This window comes from Falco punctatus (genome assembly GCF_963210335.1).
Source record: "Falco punctatus genome assembly, chromosome: 1".
In the NCBI taxonomy this organism is placed as follows: domain Eukaryota; kingdom Metazoa; phylum Chordata; class Aves; order Falconiformes; family Falconidae; genus Falco; species Falco punctatus.
Genome location: NC_137580.1, coordinates 98,682,606 through 98,699,851, shown reverse-complemented (window position 1 = coordinate 98,699,851; position 17,246 = coordinate 98,682,606). Strand labels below are relative to the sequence as shown.

General features: G+C 47.4%; 1 protein-coding gene across 6 annotated transcripts in view; it reads right to left on the bottom strand.

The window, feature by feature from the left end:
* Positions 1-17,246, bottom strand: part of TTC28 (tetratricopeptide repeat domain 28) — a 191,592-nt gene that overhangs the window by 74,381 nt on the left and 99,965 nt on the right. For 5 of the 6 annotated variants that reach the window (XM_080405593.1, XM_080405594.1, XM_080405595.1 and 2 more), the window contains 3 exons: positions 4,850-4,997; positions 1,911-2,183; positions 744-874 (listed from right to left, as the gene is read on the bottom strand). In XM_080405593.1, coding sequence (XP_080261719.1) covers positions 744-874; positions 1,911-2,183; positions 4,850-4,997 — 552 coding nt within the window. Of the gene's footprint in view, positions 1-743; positions 875-1,910; positions 2,184-4,849; positions 4,998-9,996; positions 15,808-17,246 lie in introns of those variants that run through there. The other variant, XM_080405596.1, reaches the window with a different exon arrangement.

Below are 17,246 nucleotides of genomic sequence, written 5' to 3'. Positions count from 1 at the left end.
AACTTGCACTAAAATTATGATCCTGTCCTTACAGTGAACTTTCAGTAGAAACCTCTTGGGACAGACTCTTCGTTCCATGCAGCACGCTTCCCTGGACTGGCGGGGAGCCCAGCATAACTCCTCAAAAGCTGAATGGTCAAGCCAAATCAGATCTAGTCCAAGCAACCCCTACACTTTACACAATGTTGTATTTTCAGGTTTGCACGGATTCTTTTTCTTTTCCCTACTTTATTTTACGTGAACGCTGGGGACAGGGAGCTAGCTCATTACTTGTCCAGAAAAGGCACAACAGAGGATGCACCCTAACAGAGCTCCAGTTGGTAGCACCTGCATCACAGGGTACAGCAGAGCGGGTGACAGCCAGGGCTGAGCTGCAGAGGTGTTGTACCGACACCTGCTCAGCAGCAGCTCCCACCCTCGGACCCCAGAGCCTGTGCGCTGCGGGCAGAACAGACGGAAAGGGTAAGGGAGGCGGAATGACTTGCCCAAAGCCACACGGACTAGAGACAGGGGGAGGCCAAAGGACAAACCAAGCACCCTGCCACTTGCACTCACAGACTGTATCTACTGTACCAACAATTTCCTTAACACAGTAAGTGAACGGCTGGGAAAAGAAATCGCATCACTTCCAAACTCTCAGGATAACATGGGGCAGACAGACAAGGCTTCTTGACATGTTCACATCTCTCCAGAAAACCATGCAGTGCTGACTCCCAATTTGGTCCATTGAATAAGCTTCCTACCTCTCTGTCCTTGAGTTTCATGGCGAGCACCAGCTGATGTCTGTGGTTAGTAAGGGCCTCCCGGTAATTTCCTTTGGAGAAGAATGCGGAGCCCAGATTTCCATGAGCTCGGCATTCTCCCGTCTGGTCACCTGAGTCACATGCAAACAAAACAAAGGTTAGCAAACAAAGGCATTGCTGGAAGCATCCAGCAGAAGCACTGGGACACACTATACAAGCAATGCTCCAGTATGAGAACGAGCATCAGCACAAACCCATCCTTATGTTTAATACACAGCCAAAACTCCTCTTTGCTGGACTTCAGAAACCTCTACAATAGCCATCAACCTTATTTTTAGAATTGTTTTAACTTCTTTGGCCTAACACTTGGCAATTTCCCATTCTCCCATGTTTATTCCTTGGCTGACATCAGCAATTTGTTTGTGAAAGTCAATGGGCCAGGATTAAAACAAGCAAAGAGCATGCGAGCTTTCTCCAGGAAGCAATTCCACAGCACAGCTCAGCTCAGACACAAAGCACATCCACTCCTGTCTTCAAGACCGTAGTCCCTATACTTTCAGAAAACTCTCCTAGCTAGAGCCCTCAGTCACTATCTTCTCCACTTCTGCAAGGTCACGCCTTTCTGCCTCACACTCTGTCTCCTCTCCCAGCGCACCCCAAAACCCTGAAAATCTCAGTGTTGTGCAAGGTATACGAAACACGAGAGGGATTTTCCAATCTGCTTATTTTTAGACCCTCTTGTTCATCCATTGTCTCACTCCCGATTTGTTCCTTCCCTGGCCCACTGCCTCAGAAACTCAGACTGAGAACCTTTTTCCATCAAATTCTTGAAAAAAACGGATTGCTTCATTTGAGACTTGTTTAAGGTTTGGAGCCCAAGTCTACACAGAGGATAAGACCAGTTCCCGCACACGACACCATAAAATTACAGAACCCTGTAAAACCTTGGCACGTTCACTGATCATCTGCCCCTGCACACACACAGGTAAACAGGGCTGCACAAGCCTGTCAGTTTGCACATTTCAGAAATTTCAGATTTGGGTTAGCAGCTTATGAAATCCCACAGAAACCTGAGCGTTCTGGAGGGATGTTGACCATTAACACAGCTATTAATTGGTTCCATCTGAACCAATCCAGCACTCAAGCAAGTGAAATGAGGACCCTTACCTAAAGTCTTGGCTACATCCAAGTCCTGCTGCATGTATCCAGTGCTTTTCTCCGTATTCCCGAGGGACCAGTACGCACTGCTCAGTGCCGAGAACACTGATCCCCGCAGCTTTAGGCTGCAAGTGCCGATCTTCAGGGCAGCCTCTAGCACCACCACCGAGGCTCCATGGTGGCCCGCAGTCAGGAGTTCCTGGCCAATCACCGACACCACAACAAAGGGGCTCTTGTCCAGCTTCATCTTCTGCAGTTGTTGATAGGTGGGCTCCAGGGACTCTGAGACACAAAGGCAAAAGCAGAAGTTATTTACATCTAGACATCACCTTCACAACTCATCTTCCTTCTCTGGTAACCAAATGACAGGCGAGTTAAGGACCAGAGTGTCCAAATCAAACCAAGATTTATTACAGAGCTCAAATGCACCATCTAATACCTACTACATCAAGACAGATCAACTAGGAAGCTTCTGTTTTCCTTGCAGAAAGCACTTCAGGAAGACAGCACAAGCATGCTGAGTAGTCTCATAGTGAGCTCTGAAAACTGGCCTAATGGCAGAAGGAATAGAGAAAACACGTGTAGGGTTTTGTAGGGAACGGGAAATGGTCCGCCAGCAGTGTGTAAAAGCACTGCAGTTTCTGCTTCTTCAGCACAAACTGCAGAATCTGTGCCTGTCCAGACGCCACAGCACACAATGTACTCCAAGAGAGGTGACGGAAACTGCAGCAAGAACCTCCCCCTTATTCTGCAGGAGAAGGTACTCCTGCAGAATGACAGCACTGGACCTCCAGACTACTTATAACTGGTCTAACTGCCTCCATCATTCAGATGATAAAACATCTTGGCCACGTGTTTCAGTAATGACATCAATATAACAGGACTCCAGAATCTCCTGACCAAGTGTCATTTCTTGATTAGATGTTCTCATCCAAATCAACACTACCACAGCAACCTCAGAAAGCCACTTGTTCCCCGTTTTCATCACTTCTGCCTCTCTACGATCAGCAAGTATATGAACAACAAAAGAGGATTTCAACGCTTCTTTGAAGATGCAACCAGTGTGAACATGATGCCTGTTACTGACATCCGAGTAGATCCTGGGATTAAAGGCAGACCTAAGAGGACAGAAATAGTTGCTGTAACGTGCCACCAGTTATGTTTATCACTGCAAGAGCAGGTATGAACTCAGTTCTTGTCTTAAGGGGCTTACAACCCCAGCCAGGCAATCCAGGCAAACATAGGGAGAGAGGGGTACAGACAACGAGAAAGGACATAAAAGGAAAACACAAGGGAAGTACTCCTGGCAACCCTGAAGTCCAGTATGAAAGGGAGAACCAGCATGGTAACAGAAGGGCAGACATGGAGCTCACTACTGCTCTTGTGTAATTGCAAATGGTAAGGCAAGAAACACAGCCACAGCCGGGTGAAAGATGCAGCAACAGTGGTTCAGTTATTGGAGAAGGGAGTTTCATCTTCACCTCTACTTACTGCGGACCCGTGCTCCCCAAATCCCTCACCGACTGCGCTTAGTGATCTGTAGCGCGCCAATGACACTTACAGCCTTCTTCCCTGCACAGTTGCTCCTCTTCTTTCTCTGAATGCAAGTATCCTGGAAGCTACCACTCACGTCAGCCTATCACGGCTTCAAGCAATCTGTTATCCTGGTGGAATCAAGCCACAAAGGACTGGCTTTACACCACAGAGAGTACCCGGGGAGGGGGCCAGAACATCAGACTCTGAATAGTCATTACAGTGGTACAGCATACACACACTCTCAAACTAAAACTAGTACTTTATAAGCAAGGCTGATCTAAACTCTGCCAAAGCGGTCAGTGGGAGGGTAACAACTGGAAGGCAGCAACACTGAGAAGCACAGCAGGGAGCAGCAGCACAAGTACACAGCCGCAGTGCAACAGGCCAGCCAGATCAGCCAGCCAGACTCGGGGATGCTTACACAGAAATACTGCATCACCTGCATTCTAAGCAGCAGCCACAGCACCTCTGGGTATCAAATGAAATTAGCTTCACAAGGTAACTGCTATACAGGACAGAAACTTCCAGATGAATTCATTTTAAAGGATGAAGAAAAACAGTGTAAAAAATGAGACCTACAGGGACATTTTTTCATTTCAGTGCTTCTTGGCCCCTAAGCCCTGGGGCCCCCAGCAGCATCTGCTGAGGATGAGAACTGCTGTGTTCCCTCCCGGGTAATGCCATTAGGACACCACAACACAAAGCTTGCTAAAGAAGGAGAGCAACAGAGAAACAGAGCAGAGACTACCTCCTTCGTCTAGAGCAGAAAATCCTGGAAATGGGGACGTTATGAAAGAGGCAAAATGTTGTACAGCTAATATGGCTTCAAGGTCTGTGTGACTTCAACACTGTTTCTGAATATAAGTGAATGAGCAGAGTAGCCTTTTCTGCTTTCTGGAACGGTGTTTTGAGAGATGTTAGTACCAGGCAAAAGCTGCTGACGTGCTCTTCTGGGCAAACACTGGCCTGGAGCACTTAAGACTCCCTGTTCCTGATGGTCCAGCACCAGAGCAGTGTGGGAAGTTGTTCCAAGTAATAATAAAGCCAGGGCCTCAGCAGCGCACACCTCTCTATCTGCACTGATAACTGACAAGAGACAAACGAGCAAGGTCTTCATTGGAACTGCTGCACAACACCAGTCTGATTCATCTCCAGCACCTCTCGAGCTGGGTATCACCACCCTGCAGTTCCACTGAATCAGGAGAATAGTTTTTTGTTTGTGCTCCAACTTTGGGGTCCTTTCTCAGCACCTGTTGACTCAGCACGGAAGCCAAATCCTGAAATCTTTCCCTTCAAGGCCTCCAGCTTCTCCCCCCATCGGATGCTGACAGAGTCACCCACGGAGTGAAACTACTGCTCCTAAGTATCTCAGCAGCAGGTCACCATCCTCAGGAGGACCTCCTGGTGCTTACCTCGCATGGGAGATTTCATGGCGGCCTCGACCATGCCAACCAGAAGCTGAAGGCTCTTGGGATCCTGAGCCAGTCCCGACGCGAACGCTGCCAGTGCATCTGCATGACGTCCGAGATACTGCAGGGCTACACCCTGTCGGAAGTATGCCTGCAAAGCCAAAGGGAAGAAGAGACGCCAGTTACTGACTTGGTACAAGTCACAAATCAGGAATCCGGCCGTGACCTTGTGTTGGTGGGTGCTGGGCTACACGCTCACACCCTGGCTGCTCCGGTCACACTGGCTATCATCAGAAGACTCCCAACACCGCAGTCTGGTTTGTGACTGCCACCCAGTCGCTATCCCTTGGGCGAGATGGCTTTCTCAACTTTTGCAAGGCCTCAACTGTTCTGGAGACCAGGGATGGTAATTACCATGAAGGCAAAGCTTTCCCCTGGGACTTGGCCAATTACTTATTCTTAATTACTTATAATCAAATGCTCATTCTCAAGACCTCCACTGCTGCTCTCTCGGCTCCCACAGCACACAAATAACTTGCTTCCTTTCCCATCAGCTCTTGCCAATGAGTCCGATATAAACACCCAGTGCCAGGGGAGACCAAAATGCACTGAAAGCTCAAGGTGCAATGAAACACAATGCAAAGATCCAGGCAGGAGCCAAACCTTCTTTCTCCACACACATCCCCTAATGTGGCCACCACTCTGCACTGTCCCACCTGTCGGGTACACCATACAGACACACACATAGAGATATATATTTGCACTTCTTCAATTGAGGCAAAACACTTGTAACTTTGAACATGTTTAGAAAAGCATTTTTCTTTGTGTTTTCCTTTCCAAGGAAACCATTCACAGGCATGTACAACACCTTCAAAGTAACTTAAATCTCTTGTCACCATGTATTTCCATTTCCACATCAGCAACAACACCGGCACGCAGCTGCAAAGCATTCCCAAAGAAAGCTCCCGCATCTCCCTGAACGGGAATACCAGGAACCGACACAGAACACAAGAAAAGCAGAAACATGTTTGCTCACACATGAAGCAATGGCAAAGCCCCAGCTCAAAGGGCACCCAGAACTTACTTAGGAGCTACTGAGTAAGAGATCAAAGAAACTATAATCCCATTTTCACTCAAAGTACTCGCGTATATTTGTAGTCCATACATCTGGACATTATGTTATAAAAAGCTTTTGAATCTTCAAGCACCTTTGATGCCCATTGTTCAGGTTTTATCTTCACGTCCAGCTAGTACCACTCTGACAAAAACTTTGCTGCACTTTTGGTTCATTCAAAGCTACTTTGACAGCACAAATAAAGCTGTCAGAACAGAAGATAAAACATTATTTGTATTTCTTAAAAAGTGCTTTAAGAACATACTACTGGTCCTTCAGACGGGGTCCTAATACCGCTTTCAGGGACAAGACCTCACCACTATTTCTCTCCATCTGTAATAGAAACCTGTCCTGAAGACACATTAAGTATACATCTGTGGAAGTCTTTTTACTTAAACAGGATAAATCTCCAATTAATACCCAAACTGGTATTTCATTAGAGCTTTCAGACACTTTTGGAATCCAATCCAGGGAGGCAGAGATTAAGTAAAATCAGAAATGACATGAGAAATTTATAGACATGAATATTTAATCTCTTTTCCATTAGTAAGCCTTGATTGTAGAACCACTTTTAATGAATTCGATGAAAGCAAAATTCTTTTCATTAACCTTTAGTATAAATGTGTTCTTATTGAACCAAACAAGCTACTGTACTGGAAACCCAATTCAATGTTAATTAGATTACTAGCATGAAGCTTTAAATCAAAGAAAATACAAAGATCTAACAACGAGCAGTGGCCATCAAGCATGAGCTCTCCCAGCAGTGAGCAAGCTGTCACCTAAATCACGGCATACACTTTTAAGTCCTTTTTTCCCCCCGATTTATCATTTAACTACTTTCTTTGCCACCTGATGACAGAGGCAGTCTGAGGCAGCGTGTCTCTGACGGGGACCTTTCCAGCCCACAAGGCTGGTCCAGGACAAACGTGCCTGCCTGATTCGTTATCAAGGATGAGGGCACGGACACACAGCAGCCCGCAACGGAGGCATCCCCGACACCTCGCGCTTTGCAGGAAGGCAGCAGCCTGCCATCCCCCGCCTCGAAACGTGCTACCAGGGCAGGTGGTCCAACAGGGAACACGCAGCTTCCTTGCCACTGCAGCAGGTCAGCTAACCCAGGAACCCCAACCCACTTCGCCACAGGGTTTCAAGGAAAAGGCAGGAGGGAGACGGATGCTACGGGCAATGCAGACAGGCCTCCCACAGCCGGCAGGAATATCACAGCTTCGCTTCTGGTCCCAAGGTTTATGAGGGACCCCGCAGTGCGATCCTCTCTCACAACCTGTCCTATCAGCACAAAGGTTGTAGGACAAGAAGTAACACCCTCCTCAGGTATAGGTACAGCAACAACTAGTTCTCATGTCTCCCGGGAAGGAAAACAGCCCCTGCGAGGAAAACTGAGCTAAACCACACGAGGTGAAGCCTCTGCCCTGCTTCCAGTTCTCATACAGAAATCCAAGGGCACGTCCATTCCCAGCAGGAGAACACACACCGCAGGTGCAACATCACAAAAAGTGGAAGATAAAAAAAAGGAAAAAGGAAAGAAAAAACCCAAGTCTGGCCACGGGTCTCGGAGCACCCCGCAAAGCAGCGCTGCCCAAGAACCCCAGTGCCTCCAGTGCAGGAGGACCCTGCCCAGCGGGGATGCACCGCGGCCATGGGGGACACTGGCCTCTGCATTGCCCGGCCACGGCTGCCCTGAGCAGCAGCATCCTCACCCCCGAGCAGGCGCCGCAGGTTCCAGGTGACAGCAGCAAACAAGGCAGGGATGAGATTCACAAACAGCATGCAATTCAGTACCGCACATTTCCAGCGGCCTTTCTGGAATGTGTTTTTATCCCCTCCCCACATCTATTCCTGGAACTCCCCACCACCCTGGAAACCGCTTAATTTGAATAGAAACACAGCATTCAGAGCTCAAAAGAAAAGCCTATTAATCATAACTGAAAGAAAGATTTTGGCTGGGTTTTCTCCTGCAAAAAACCCTTCCTTCCTTTCTCCTCCAGTTTCCAGCATATACACAACCCTCCCCACACACTGTGTTCCCCGGAGACCTTTAACAAAATAAATAAGAAGCATTTACATCACCTATTTCCTCCCCAAGAGGCATTCACAAGTTAGTTTAGCATTGGAACGAAGACACCATATCAAGGGGAAAAAATCTACAAAGAGGAAACGGTGAGAATCACCCTTTGGAAGAGGAGAGGAAAAGGAAAGGACAGGAGCCAGCAGCTGCAGCTGAAGGAATGAGACAAGGAGCAGCTTTCCAGTCCCGACAGTCTTCCCACGGCTCAGAAAACTTTATATTTTTAATCACATTATGCAAAGATAGAAAAATACTCACTCTACGGTAAAAGTTACATGAATTTTCCAGTGATCCCAGGTAAGAAAAACCTAGTGATTCCTTTTAAGAAGATTAAAGCAACAAGAGAATGATGCTTTGCTGAAGACAAGACAAAAGAACAGCAGGTGTTTTCCAGCCCATGGCTCTTTGCATCCTCAATGTAGCTGGAACCATCTTTTTCATTTTTTCCCAATCTCTGCATCATACTTTCCAGGAACAAGGCACTGTGCAAAAAAAAGTCTCAGCTGAAATCTGGCACTACATCTCCTTTCCTTTTTATCCATCAAACCATTGAAAGCACTGTTCATATTCTGAAAGCAAAAAAACAGTTCTTCTAATTAATCAACTTGAAAAATATATTTGGCACTTGAGGCTTCAAAGCCATGCAGAAAGCTGGCCCTTAACAGGCTGCAAGTCCAAGTACAGAATGGCAGCAACACGACGTCGCATCATCCCCAGCACAGGACCCATCCAAAAGGTAACACGTCTTCCCGCTTCACCCAGATTTTGCACACACACACACACCCATTTTTTCAGATTTGCCTTTTTGCCCCCTGCTTTCCAGAACCTGCCATGTTTTCATGGCAGGAATATAGTTTTTAGTGCTTTTCTCTACCCTTAACTTAATTTTACAAAACTCGTACGAACAGATGAAGAGCACAGAAGCCCTCCCTACTTGGACGCTCCAGTTCCATGGAGGCGGCTGATGGCTGGGCTGCAGCAGAGCCCACGTCTGCCTAACCAGGCATGATACCTCTCTGCAATTCTAAGCACGAGTCCTATTTGTTGTGCTCAATTTATTGACCGGTGTAGTTTCTGTACACATTAGTATTTTTCATCTGTGTTTATTACAGCCCATTTAATGCCCAAGGAGAACTTCTATCTGTCCTGCCAGGAGCTGCCACTGGACTGACTGCTGCAGTGTCCAGGCAACGCAAATATGAACAGGCTTGTTAGTTTTCTGACCCTCATCATCTGAGATCCCATCTAGGTAACTGTCTAGACCCCAAATATTAGATTTTCATGTGCAATCTGAAACAGGATTAGAATGTAAATGCCATCATTGAAAGGGCCTGTATCAAGAAGGGTTCTGAAATTTCTGTTAACCCTTTTAATAGCAACGTGCAAGAACTTTCAGGCAGAGCAATAGTAATTGGTTTATAATTAATACAAAACATGCAATGAAGATAAAAATACACCACAAAGAAAGAGCATATACGAATATGAATGGGACCTCTATGTTTCCCAGGATTCTGCTAAACAAAAACAAGCCCGGTAAAGGAAGCCCAGAACAAGTCAATGTTTTTATTACTGGATAAGTATCAAAATTTAATACAATTTTTCAGACCAGGGACCTAGGCAAATACTCATGCTGCACCGGCATCTGTAGCAGGGTCTGGTACACCTCTTTGGGCTCACATCATTTTGGCCAGTAGAATCCATGGCAATAAATTGTTCAGATTCTTAGCACGTCTCACAGACAATGTCTGCAAGAGTTAGAGGGAAGCAGCAGCTGCAGGAGCTCAGTCCTGTCTTACCACGGTCTCTCGTAAGTCTGAAGCATGAGCTCATGTTTCTGGAATATGATTTACTGCCAGGGTACATGCGTTTTTCTAACAGTAGCCCGCATTATAGTCTTTACTGGGCAGGATGGGTATATCGCTTATAAATTTTTTACAACAGCTAGATTACCTGGCACGTAGGAGCCCTCTGAGAGCATCCCATCACTCGGCTGAGCTGGGCAAGCAGCGCCGCGGGAGCCCCGACCTTCTCCCTGAACAGGGTGACCCTTTCAAGAGCTCTACGCACAGCCAGCACGTGCACGGCTGCTCCTCTCCGAGCTCTCCAGCAGAGACCCTCCTGGCTGCCCACAAGGAACACAGCGTCAAAGGCTATCCCGGCTTCGGGATGTCCATCTGCTGAGGGTCAGGGGATGCCCGGGGGCTCCTGCCCCTCCAGCTGCATCCCCCCCACAGGTGGTCCCTTGGCAGGTGGTCCCTTGGCCATCGCACGCAGCGACACTGCTGCCCTCCCGCGCCCACGGTGCTTGGCTGGGGCGCGTCCGAGAATTCTGTCATCAAACTTTACGCTCGGAGACTCATTTACATAACGAATTGCTGGCTGATTTGTAAGTGGATAATGGCGACAGAAGAACGAAACTGGAACGGCATCAGAAGAACTTGGAGCAGAAAACTACTGTCAAACAAACATGGAAAACTTGGAAAAAAGCCTCCGCCTTAGACAAAGGCTCGCATTGTACACAGGGGAGGAAATTCAAAACACCTTTATATTCATGTCAGCTTCAGACCCTGGACAACCAGCTATCTGGGCAGGAAAGGCAAACACATAGAAAAGGCTTTTTCCACAATGCTCCCTTGGTTTGCCAGATCAGGAGATGATGCCAAAAATAGCACGAATAATCTATGATGCATTTAATAGGCCTGTTGTAAGCCTGCAGAACGAATGCCTCCTGGACCCGTGCAGGACCCAGCACCCACCGGCCAGCCCACCCCACCAGCTATGCTGCCCGCCACCCAGCACACCATGTGTGAGGAACGAGGAGGAGGAAAATGTGGGAACAGCCACTACAGCTTCCTGGGGCCAAGCACCAGGTTGAATCTTTCCTCTCCCCTTGTAACTGCTTTAGAGCCAAATTTTAGAGAAAACTACAGGACAAATCTCTGCTGTGGGATTTCAGGAATGTGAGGAGAGGGAAGAATGCGCTTTAATTCAGAACACATGCAGCACATGCATAAATACTGCTTGCTGTCCGTATGAACCGAACTCCCGCTTTCACCAAGCTGAGGTTGCACCCCAGGTGACAATTCCTCGCGGTCCCCACGCTCGGCTGGCACCCAAACCACTACCACCGGCCGTCCTACCGAACGAGCAGGAAGCTGCCCGACTTGCTGCCGCTGCATCATAGCTGCCTTATCTTCTACCGATCTCCAAGGTGTCCCTTACAGGAGCTACGCTACTTGGAAATGGAAATTTCCTCTAAGCCCCATTGAGCCGACACAGAAACCCAGGATGGCCCTGTTTTAGCCAAAGAGCATTTAATTATTCTTATTAATTGTGCTTCCACTACCTCCAGTGGGAGACTCTGCATAGATTGCTTCTGCATCTGAATTAAATGGAATCACCAGTACTAAAGAGTCGTGTCTCTGCTTAGATGAAACTAACAGCCCAGCTTTTCACTTAGCTTATTGCTGTTGCTCCATTCTTGCCCATTCCGGGCTCACTCTAGAAAGAGCAGCTACAGCTTAGACCCCCTCTTCAGGGGGCACCCCCACCTGGCACAACAGCGGCTGGTAACAGCCAGTCTCGCTGTCTTCATCAGCTACAGCTCTGAAGCCTCATTTAACAGCAAGAACTCGCCGTGCGTTGGGGGAAGCGCTGCGGACTGGCAGCAGCCAGCCTGTTGATGCCCAAATGAGGCACAGGAGAAGCACAACCAGCCTCCTGCGTTTCAGGTGGACAGGCACAGATGCAAGTACAGCATCTTCTGGAATTCCTCCACAAGTCCACAGCAACAAAATTTTGACCAATTTCTGGTTAAGCAACTCGGTTTAGAAATCGCAGAAGGAAAGATAAGCCACATTTCACCCCGCTCAGAAGTAACACTGACCTTGGTAAGATATTACTAGAGATTTAACAGATACAGTACTACACTAAATTTAAAATAAATGGATTAGATGACACCTGTAGGCTGCTTCTCGGTGAAGTTCAGGGCAGCGGCAGGACTGTTTTTAACACCGTATTGCCAAGTGCTTTATTTAGTTTCAGCACTGTACTGTGATTTAAATTGTATAAAGGTTTGATATTTAACTACCAGTGTACATCTGCACGCAACTCTCCCAATTCTAACAATGCTGAAAGTGTTGAGAACCTTTGCAGAGCTCAAGAATATACAAACAGATGCTGCTATTTGTTCCTATACCCTTAAAAGCAAAAACAAATGAAAAAGCAGTATAAAGGGAAAAAGGGAGTAATAAAAATCATGTCCTAAACTGGAAGGCATCCACCGCAAGAACTCTTCTTGCTATTCGGCCTGAGCATTCCGGCACAGAGTTTCATTGTCTCACTTCGAATTACTCATCTTAGTAGCAGCTCAGATGACTCCCCTCACGCCACCCCCCCAGCATTTCTCCATTTTGCACGTTGGCAGGCTGTGCAAGTTTAGGTGGATCACACTGCAAACCCCCCACAAAATCCAGAAATGAGACATTAAAGCATCTGGTCAGCCCACAGTGATGAGGCTTGGCATTCACCACCACCCCAGCAGGGGATATTTCAAAGACCCACATTATCTAGCACAGCGCCTGCGGAGCAGCCAGACAGTCCCGACTTCAGGCAACCTGGATTCACAGCTCAGACAACAGGTCTTACCCCAGCGCGCGACCGCTGATTAAACTAACACTGCGCAACAATTTGTAATTGTCACCTTGCAGCGAGACTACAGAAGATTGCCAAAATCCTGACATCTGGACACAAGAATAACTAACGCTTGGTTGTTGTCAGCATCACTCCATCCTTCCCAGGCCAGCAGCCCCAGCAGACGTTACTGGCACACACGCAGGCAAGGTGCAGCACAGGGCAGCCAGCTCTCCGGCCCCCGCAGCGCCCGCTCCAGCAGCACACAAACCACAGGACAACACACTGGAGCGGCACCGATGGGAAAACGCTGGCAAGCGCCTGACAGCAAAGCCTGCTTTCGTTCTCACACCATGCAGATGCCAGACACCCTGCAGGCCAGTGTTTCCTATGCAATGGTACCTAAATTACTAGGAGACAAATTCATTACAGTCCCTGTCACCGCTGAGGTAGTCCTCAGGCTGCCTGGATGGAAGCCATCAACAGACCATCTTCACCAAGAACAGTCAACCGCTTTGCCACCCCATCCCCACTCCCACTGCTCCCTGGCTGCTGTGCTGCACTCCAGGCGGGTCCCGGCAGTTCGGTCTCTCAAAACTACCTCCACACTTTTGGATTTCTCCAAATCCAGGCAGTCTTCCTCTGCCCAGAAGACTGGACCCTTTTGGCTTCACTCTCTGTCTATAAAATCCCTCTGTGTCTTGCATTTATTATCCACAGTACATCAGTCTGTTCTCAGCTGCTGTCCGATTGCTGCCACTCTGAAAACTATTTAGGGCTGTTTTAGAAATGCAACCACTCGTCCTCACTGAAGTAAACCAAGATACAATGAGATTCACCAAAAAGACAGCTGGAAGGCAGAGACAGCAACTCGCACAGCAGCAATCTGGAGCCAGAAAGCACCATCTCCAAATTTGAGTCCAACAACTAATAAAACATTTTTGTTTTCTGTCAGGTTTCTCCTGCTTCGTGATTGCAGCTGTGATCTCCAAACCCGAGCGTGCTTAGGTCTAACAGCTGTAAAGGCTGGCCATTCCACAAAGGATGGAAAGCAGAGGCCTCCATGGGTACAGGCTGCTTAGTCACACAAACAGGACTTTGCCCGTTTACAGAGGCACTTACCCACGGCAGAGCACCGAACCTTGCCAGATTTCAGATGGCTAAAAACTGGTAATTACAAAGGGAAAGTACTGAAGTCATTGCAAAGACTAGCTAGTCTAGCAAGATTCAGCCATGATGAAAAGAAAAGCAACTTTTGTTCTCAGCTATCAAGAAAATCCTAGAGAGAGAAGCTCCCGTTACAGCGGAATTTCTTTCTGTTCCCTTTCCAGCATTATAGCAGGGGTAACTAAAGTCCCTTCAAAAACCACAGCTACTCACCTGGACTGATTTTAATAACAAATACTTCTGACGAAGGAAACAAAACACACATTTAATGTAATCCCTCCATAGAAATCTTATGCTGGCCATACAGCTGATACTGTAGATAGACTTTCACTCCACTGACAATTAAAAGCCACAGGCAAGGAATACAGTTGCTTCATTTTTATTTATTTTTTAAAAAATGTTTCTAGTAGAGCCTTGGCTTTTCTCTAAATCTCAAACTTGGTATCTGAGAATTCTTGTTTCTCTGAGTCACTCTGATGGAGCGTACCTGAACTCTGAACAAAGACGCACAACAGTTATTAGTGAATTTGGGCAGCAAGTCCAACTCGTTAGCTCAGCTGGGGCACACAAAAGTTCCATCTCTCCAGAACAGAAAGAGTGGGAGATACAGGTTCTGCAGGAACAGCCAAGTCTCAGCACAGTACGTTTTCCATATATTTCAGTTACCACCGATGAACTTAGGAAAAGGAAAAGCACAACCTTAAAACAATGCCTATCTGCCTTAACTCAGGGAGAATAAGATTCAATTCTGTCTATGCTTGTTTAATGCCTGAAGTCACACCTAAGCTATTTAACAGGTGAAAATTAGGAAAAACAAGTACCAGAAATAATCACAAGCCACAGCAGAGACAAAGTTCCCTGGGAATTTGCCTTTCAAAGGAAGATCAGCCACGTGTCCCTTACCCTCTTTCTCACATGCTCCATCTAGATTCAAGCCCAACCTCAAAGTCAATTTCAGGTATTTTGATTTCAATTTGAAAAGAAGCAAAGAACTTTTGGCCAGGGGAAGCGACACAGCCAGACGGAACCAAGCAGCACTGCAGAAAGGACCCCGGAGGCTGTGCTCAGCAACGGGCAGCTCTTAACAGGCTCTCAGCAAAACCAGAAACTTTGGCTCCAAAAAAGCCTTCATTATACTGAGCCCATCAAGCACTCTTGAAAATAATGACTTCTGAGCGATAAGTCAATTAGGGACCCGACTACCACCACCTGCTCAGGAACGCCGCCAGGCAGGTGCCTGCCCTGCCCGCAGTGTGACTTGTTTCTCCGCCAGCCGCGGTGGTTGCTGTTACCTGCTGAGCGCGCAGGCTGCACCAGCCACGGCGATGGGCGCACGGAGCGGCGCGGTTCCGTGCTCCGGAAGGCAGCCACTGCCCCGGCACAGCTTCAGCTCTGCCTGGCCTCTCTGGAGCACTCGAAGGGACTTTTCATAACACAGGTCATTTCTGCACCGAGCTCCTATCTCCAGGCATCACTTCCAGCAATGGATTTGTTCAGGATCGTGGTGTTTTGCTTCCATGTAGGTGACGGCACCAGTATAACTTAGTGAAAGTACATTCAGACTGGCAGAGTAGACCTCCCAGGTGAATTATAGCACAGCCTACAGCACAGGTCAGGCAGTGAGACAGATACAAACAATAGGGAGTAGATTAAAACTTGGTAAGGCACTGTGGTATAACCTTACCCAAGCGTTACAAAACAGAAGACTGACTAGATGGGCTGTGGAAAAGCAGCATAATGGATCTCCCCAGCTTTCTAGTTTTCCTTTGTTTGTGACAAAAGGACAGGGCTCAAAATTATTTCAGGGTAACGAACCACCGGCACAGACCAGCCCAGCAGTAGCTCAGCCTCCCCCTCAACTGCACACCAGTCTGGCCACACCACCGAGCAATCAGGTATCTGTCAGTCATCTTACAAACTTAACTCAGGCACATAAAAGATGATCTGTTCAAAGTCAGTTAGTAAGAAAATTAAGCTTGCTAGTTACATACGTTGTGATCAGCTTACGGTTTCAGCACCACAGTTGTGTAGCTTAAATGAACACTGGGAAATCAAATGTCATCTTCCTGAAGCATCCCATCTGGAAAGATGAATCAGATGAGAAGGAGAGGTGACAGCTCGGCATTTCCACAAACCATGCGTTCCCTGATGTCCCCAAAGCGCCTTAAGCAGACTCCTTCCGACCTCCCACCAAGCCGTCCTCCCTCCAAACAATCACTGAAGGAGCACAGGGGACTTCTGGGGTCATCCAGCAAGTTCACTCCTCATTTTCACTTGGAAGTATTTGCTTCAGGATTGTTAAGAGAGAAGTGGATGGATATTAGGTGCAGCAGTCACAGTAGAGTGAAAAGATCCAGCAGAAATCCTCTGAGATTTCACTAAAGCCACCACAGTCCTAAGATTGTATAAAAAAGTGGGGAGGGGGAGGTGTAGAGAATCAGGTCTCTTATCTTTACCACTGCTCACAACCTCCATAACTACTGCAAGTCAGACAAAACTTTGATCAGCATCAAACGTAAACAGCAATTTGAATGTCAAAAGAACTAGTGCATTACAGTATTTTAAACAGGCATTTCAGGATTTTAACAGACTGTTTTCCTAACATACAACACACATTCCACTGAAACAACAGCTCTGCATACAAGCAAATATTCCTAGAGGTGCAAGCATGCTGGAACATGACTCCAGAAATATGCTGGGCTTTGTGGTAAACAAGCCCTGAAACCATTTCCCTAGTGTACACCTCCATGGGTCCCTTCTAAAGACTGCCCTGCCCTTCAGCTACATCCCTATCTCAGAACAGAGACAAACGAAGAAAGAAAAAGAAAAATAATCAGAACAGTACGATCTGCAAGAGTTGTCAAAATAGAAGACAAAAAAAATTAAGATGAAATGCACAGCAGTAAAGGCGCAGGGTACCGGTGACATGCAACGTACCCATGCCCAGGTGCCATGCAGATGGCCCAAACCCCAGAGAGGTGCCTCGTGCTCCGGAGGGACTGCGGCAGAGAAGCCCAGCACACATCTACTGCAGACACTGGCTCCCGCCCCTGGGCTCACAGTCCCCCGTCCTGTCCCAGCCCCGACTGCGCTTGGCCAGCGCTGCCTGCCAAGAAGGACAAAGCTGATGATGGGTGAAAGGGGAAAAATCAAATTTGCAAAAGTACTAAATATATAAATCTCTTTGGCCAAGGTGAACGTGGGAAAAATTCTTCAGGAGGGGCGTCACATTTAGCGAGTTTTGCCAGATCATTACTCTTCTAATGCAAAGGGGAGAAACAGCAACACCATGTTTCCTTATAACGACGCGCCTCCTTTATCACAGATCTCTGAAGCACCAAGTAATATAGTAGTTGCTATGGAAACTGCTGGTTTTATTGAACAGCCCTGAAAGGGTCAAG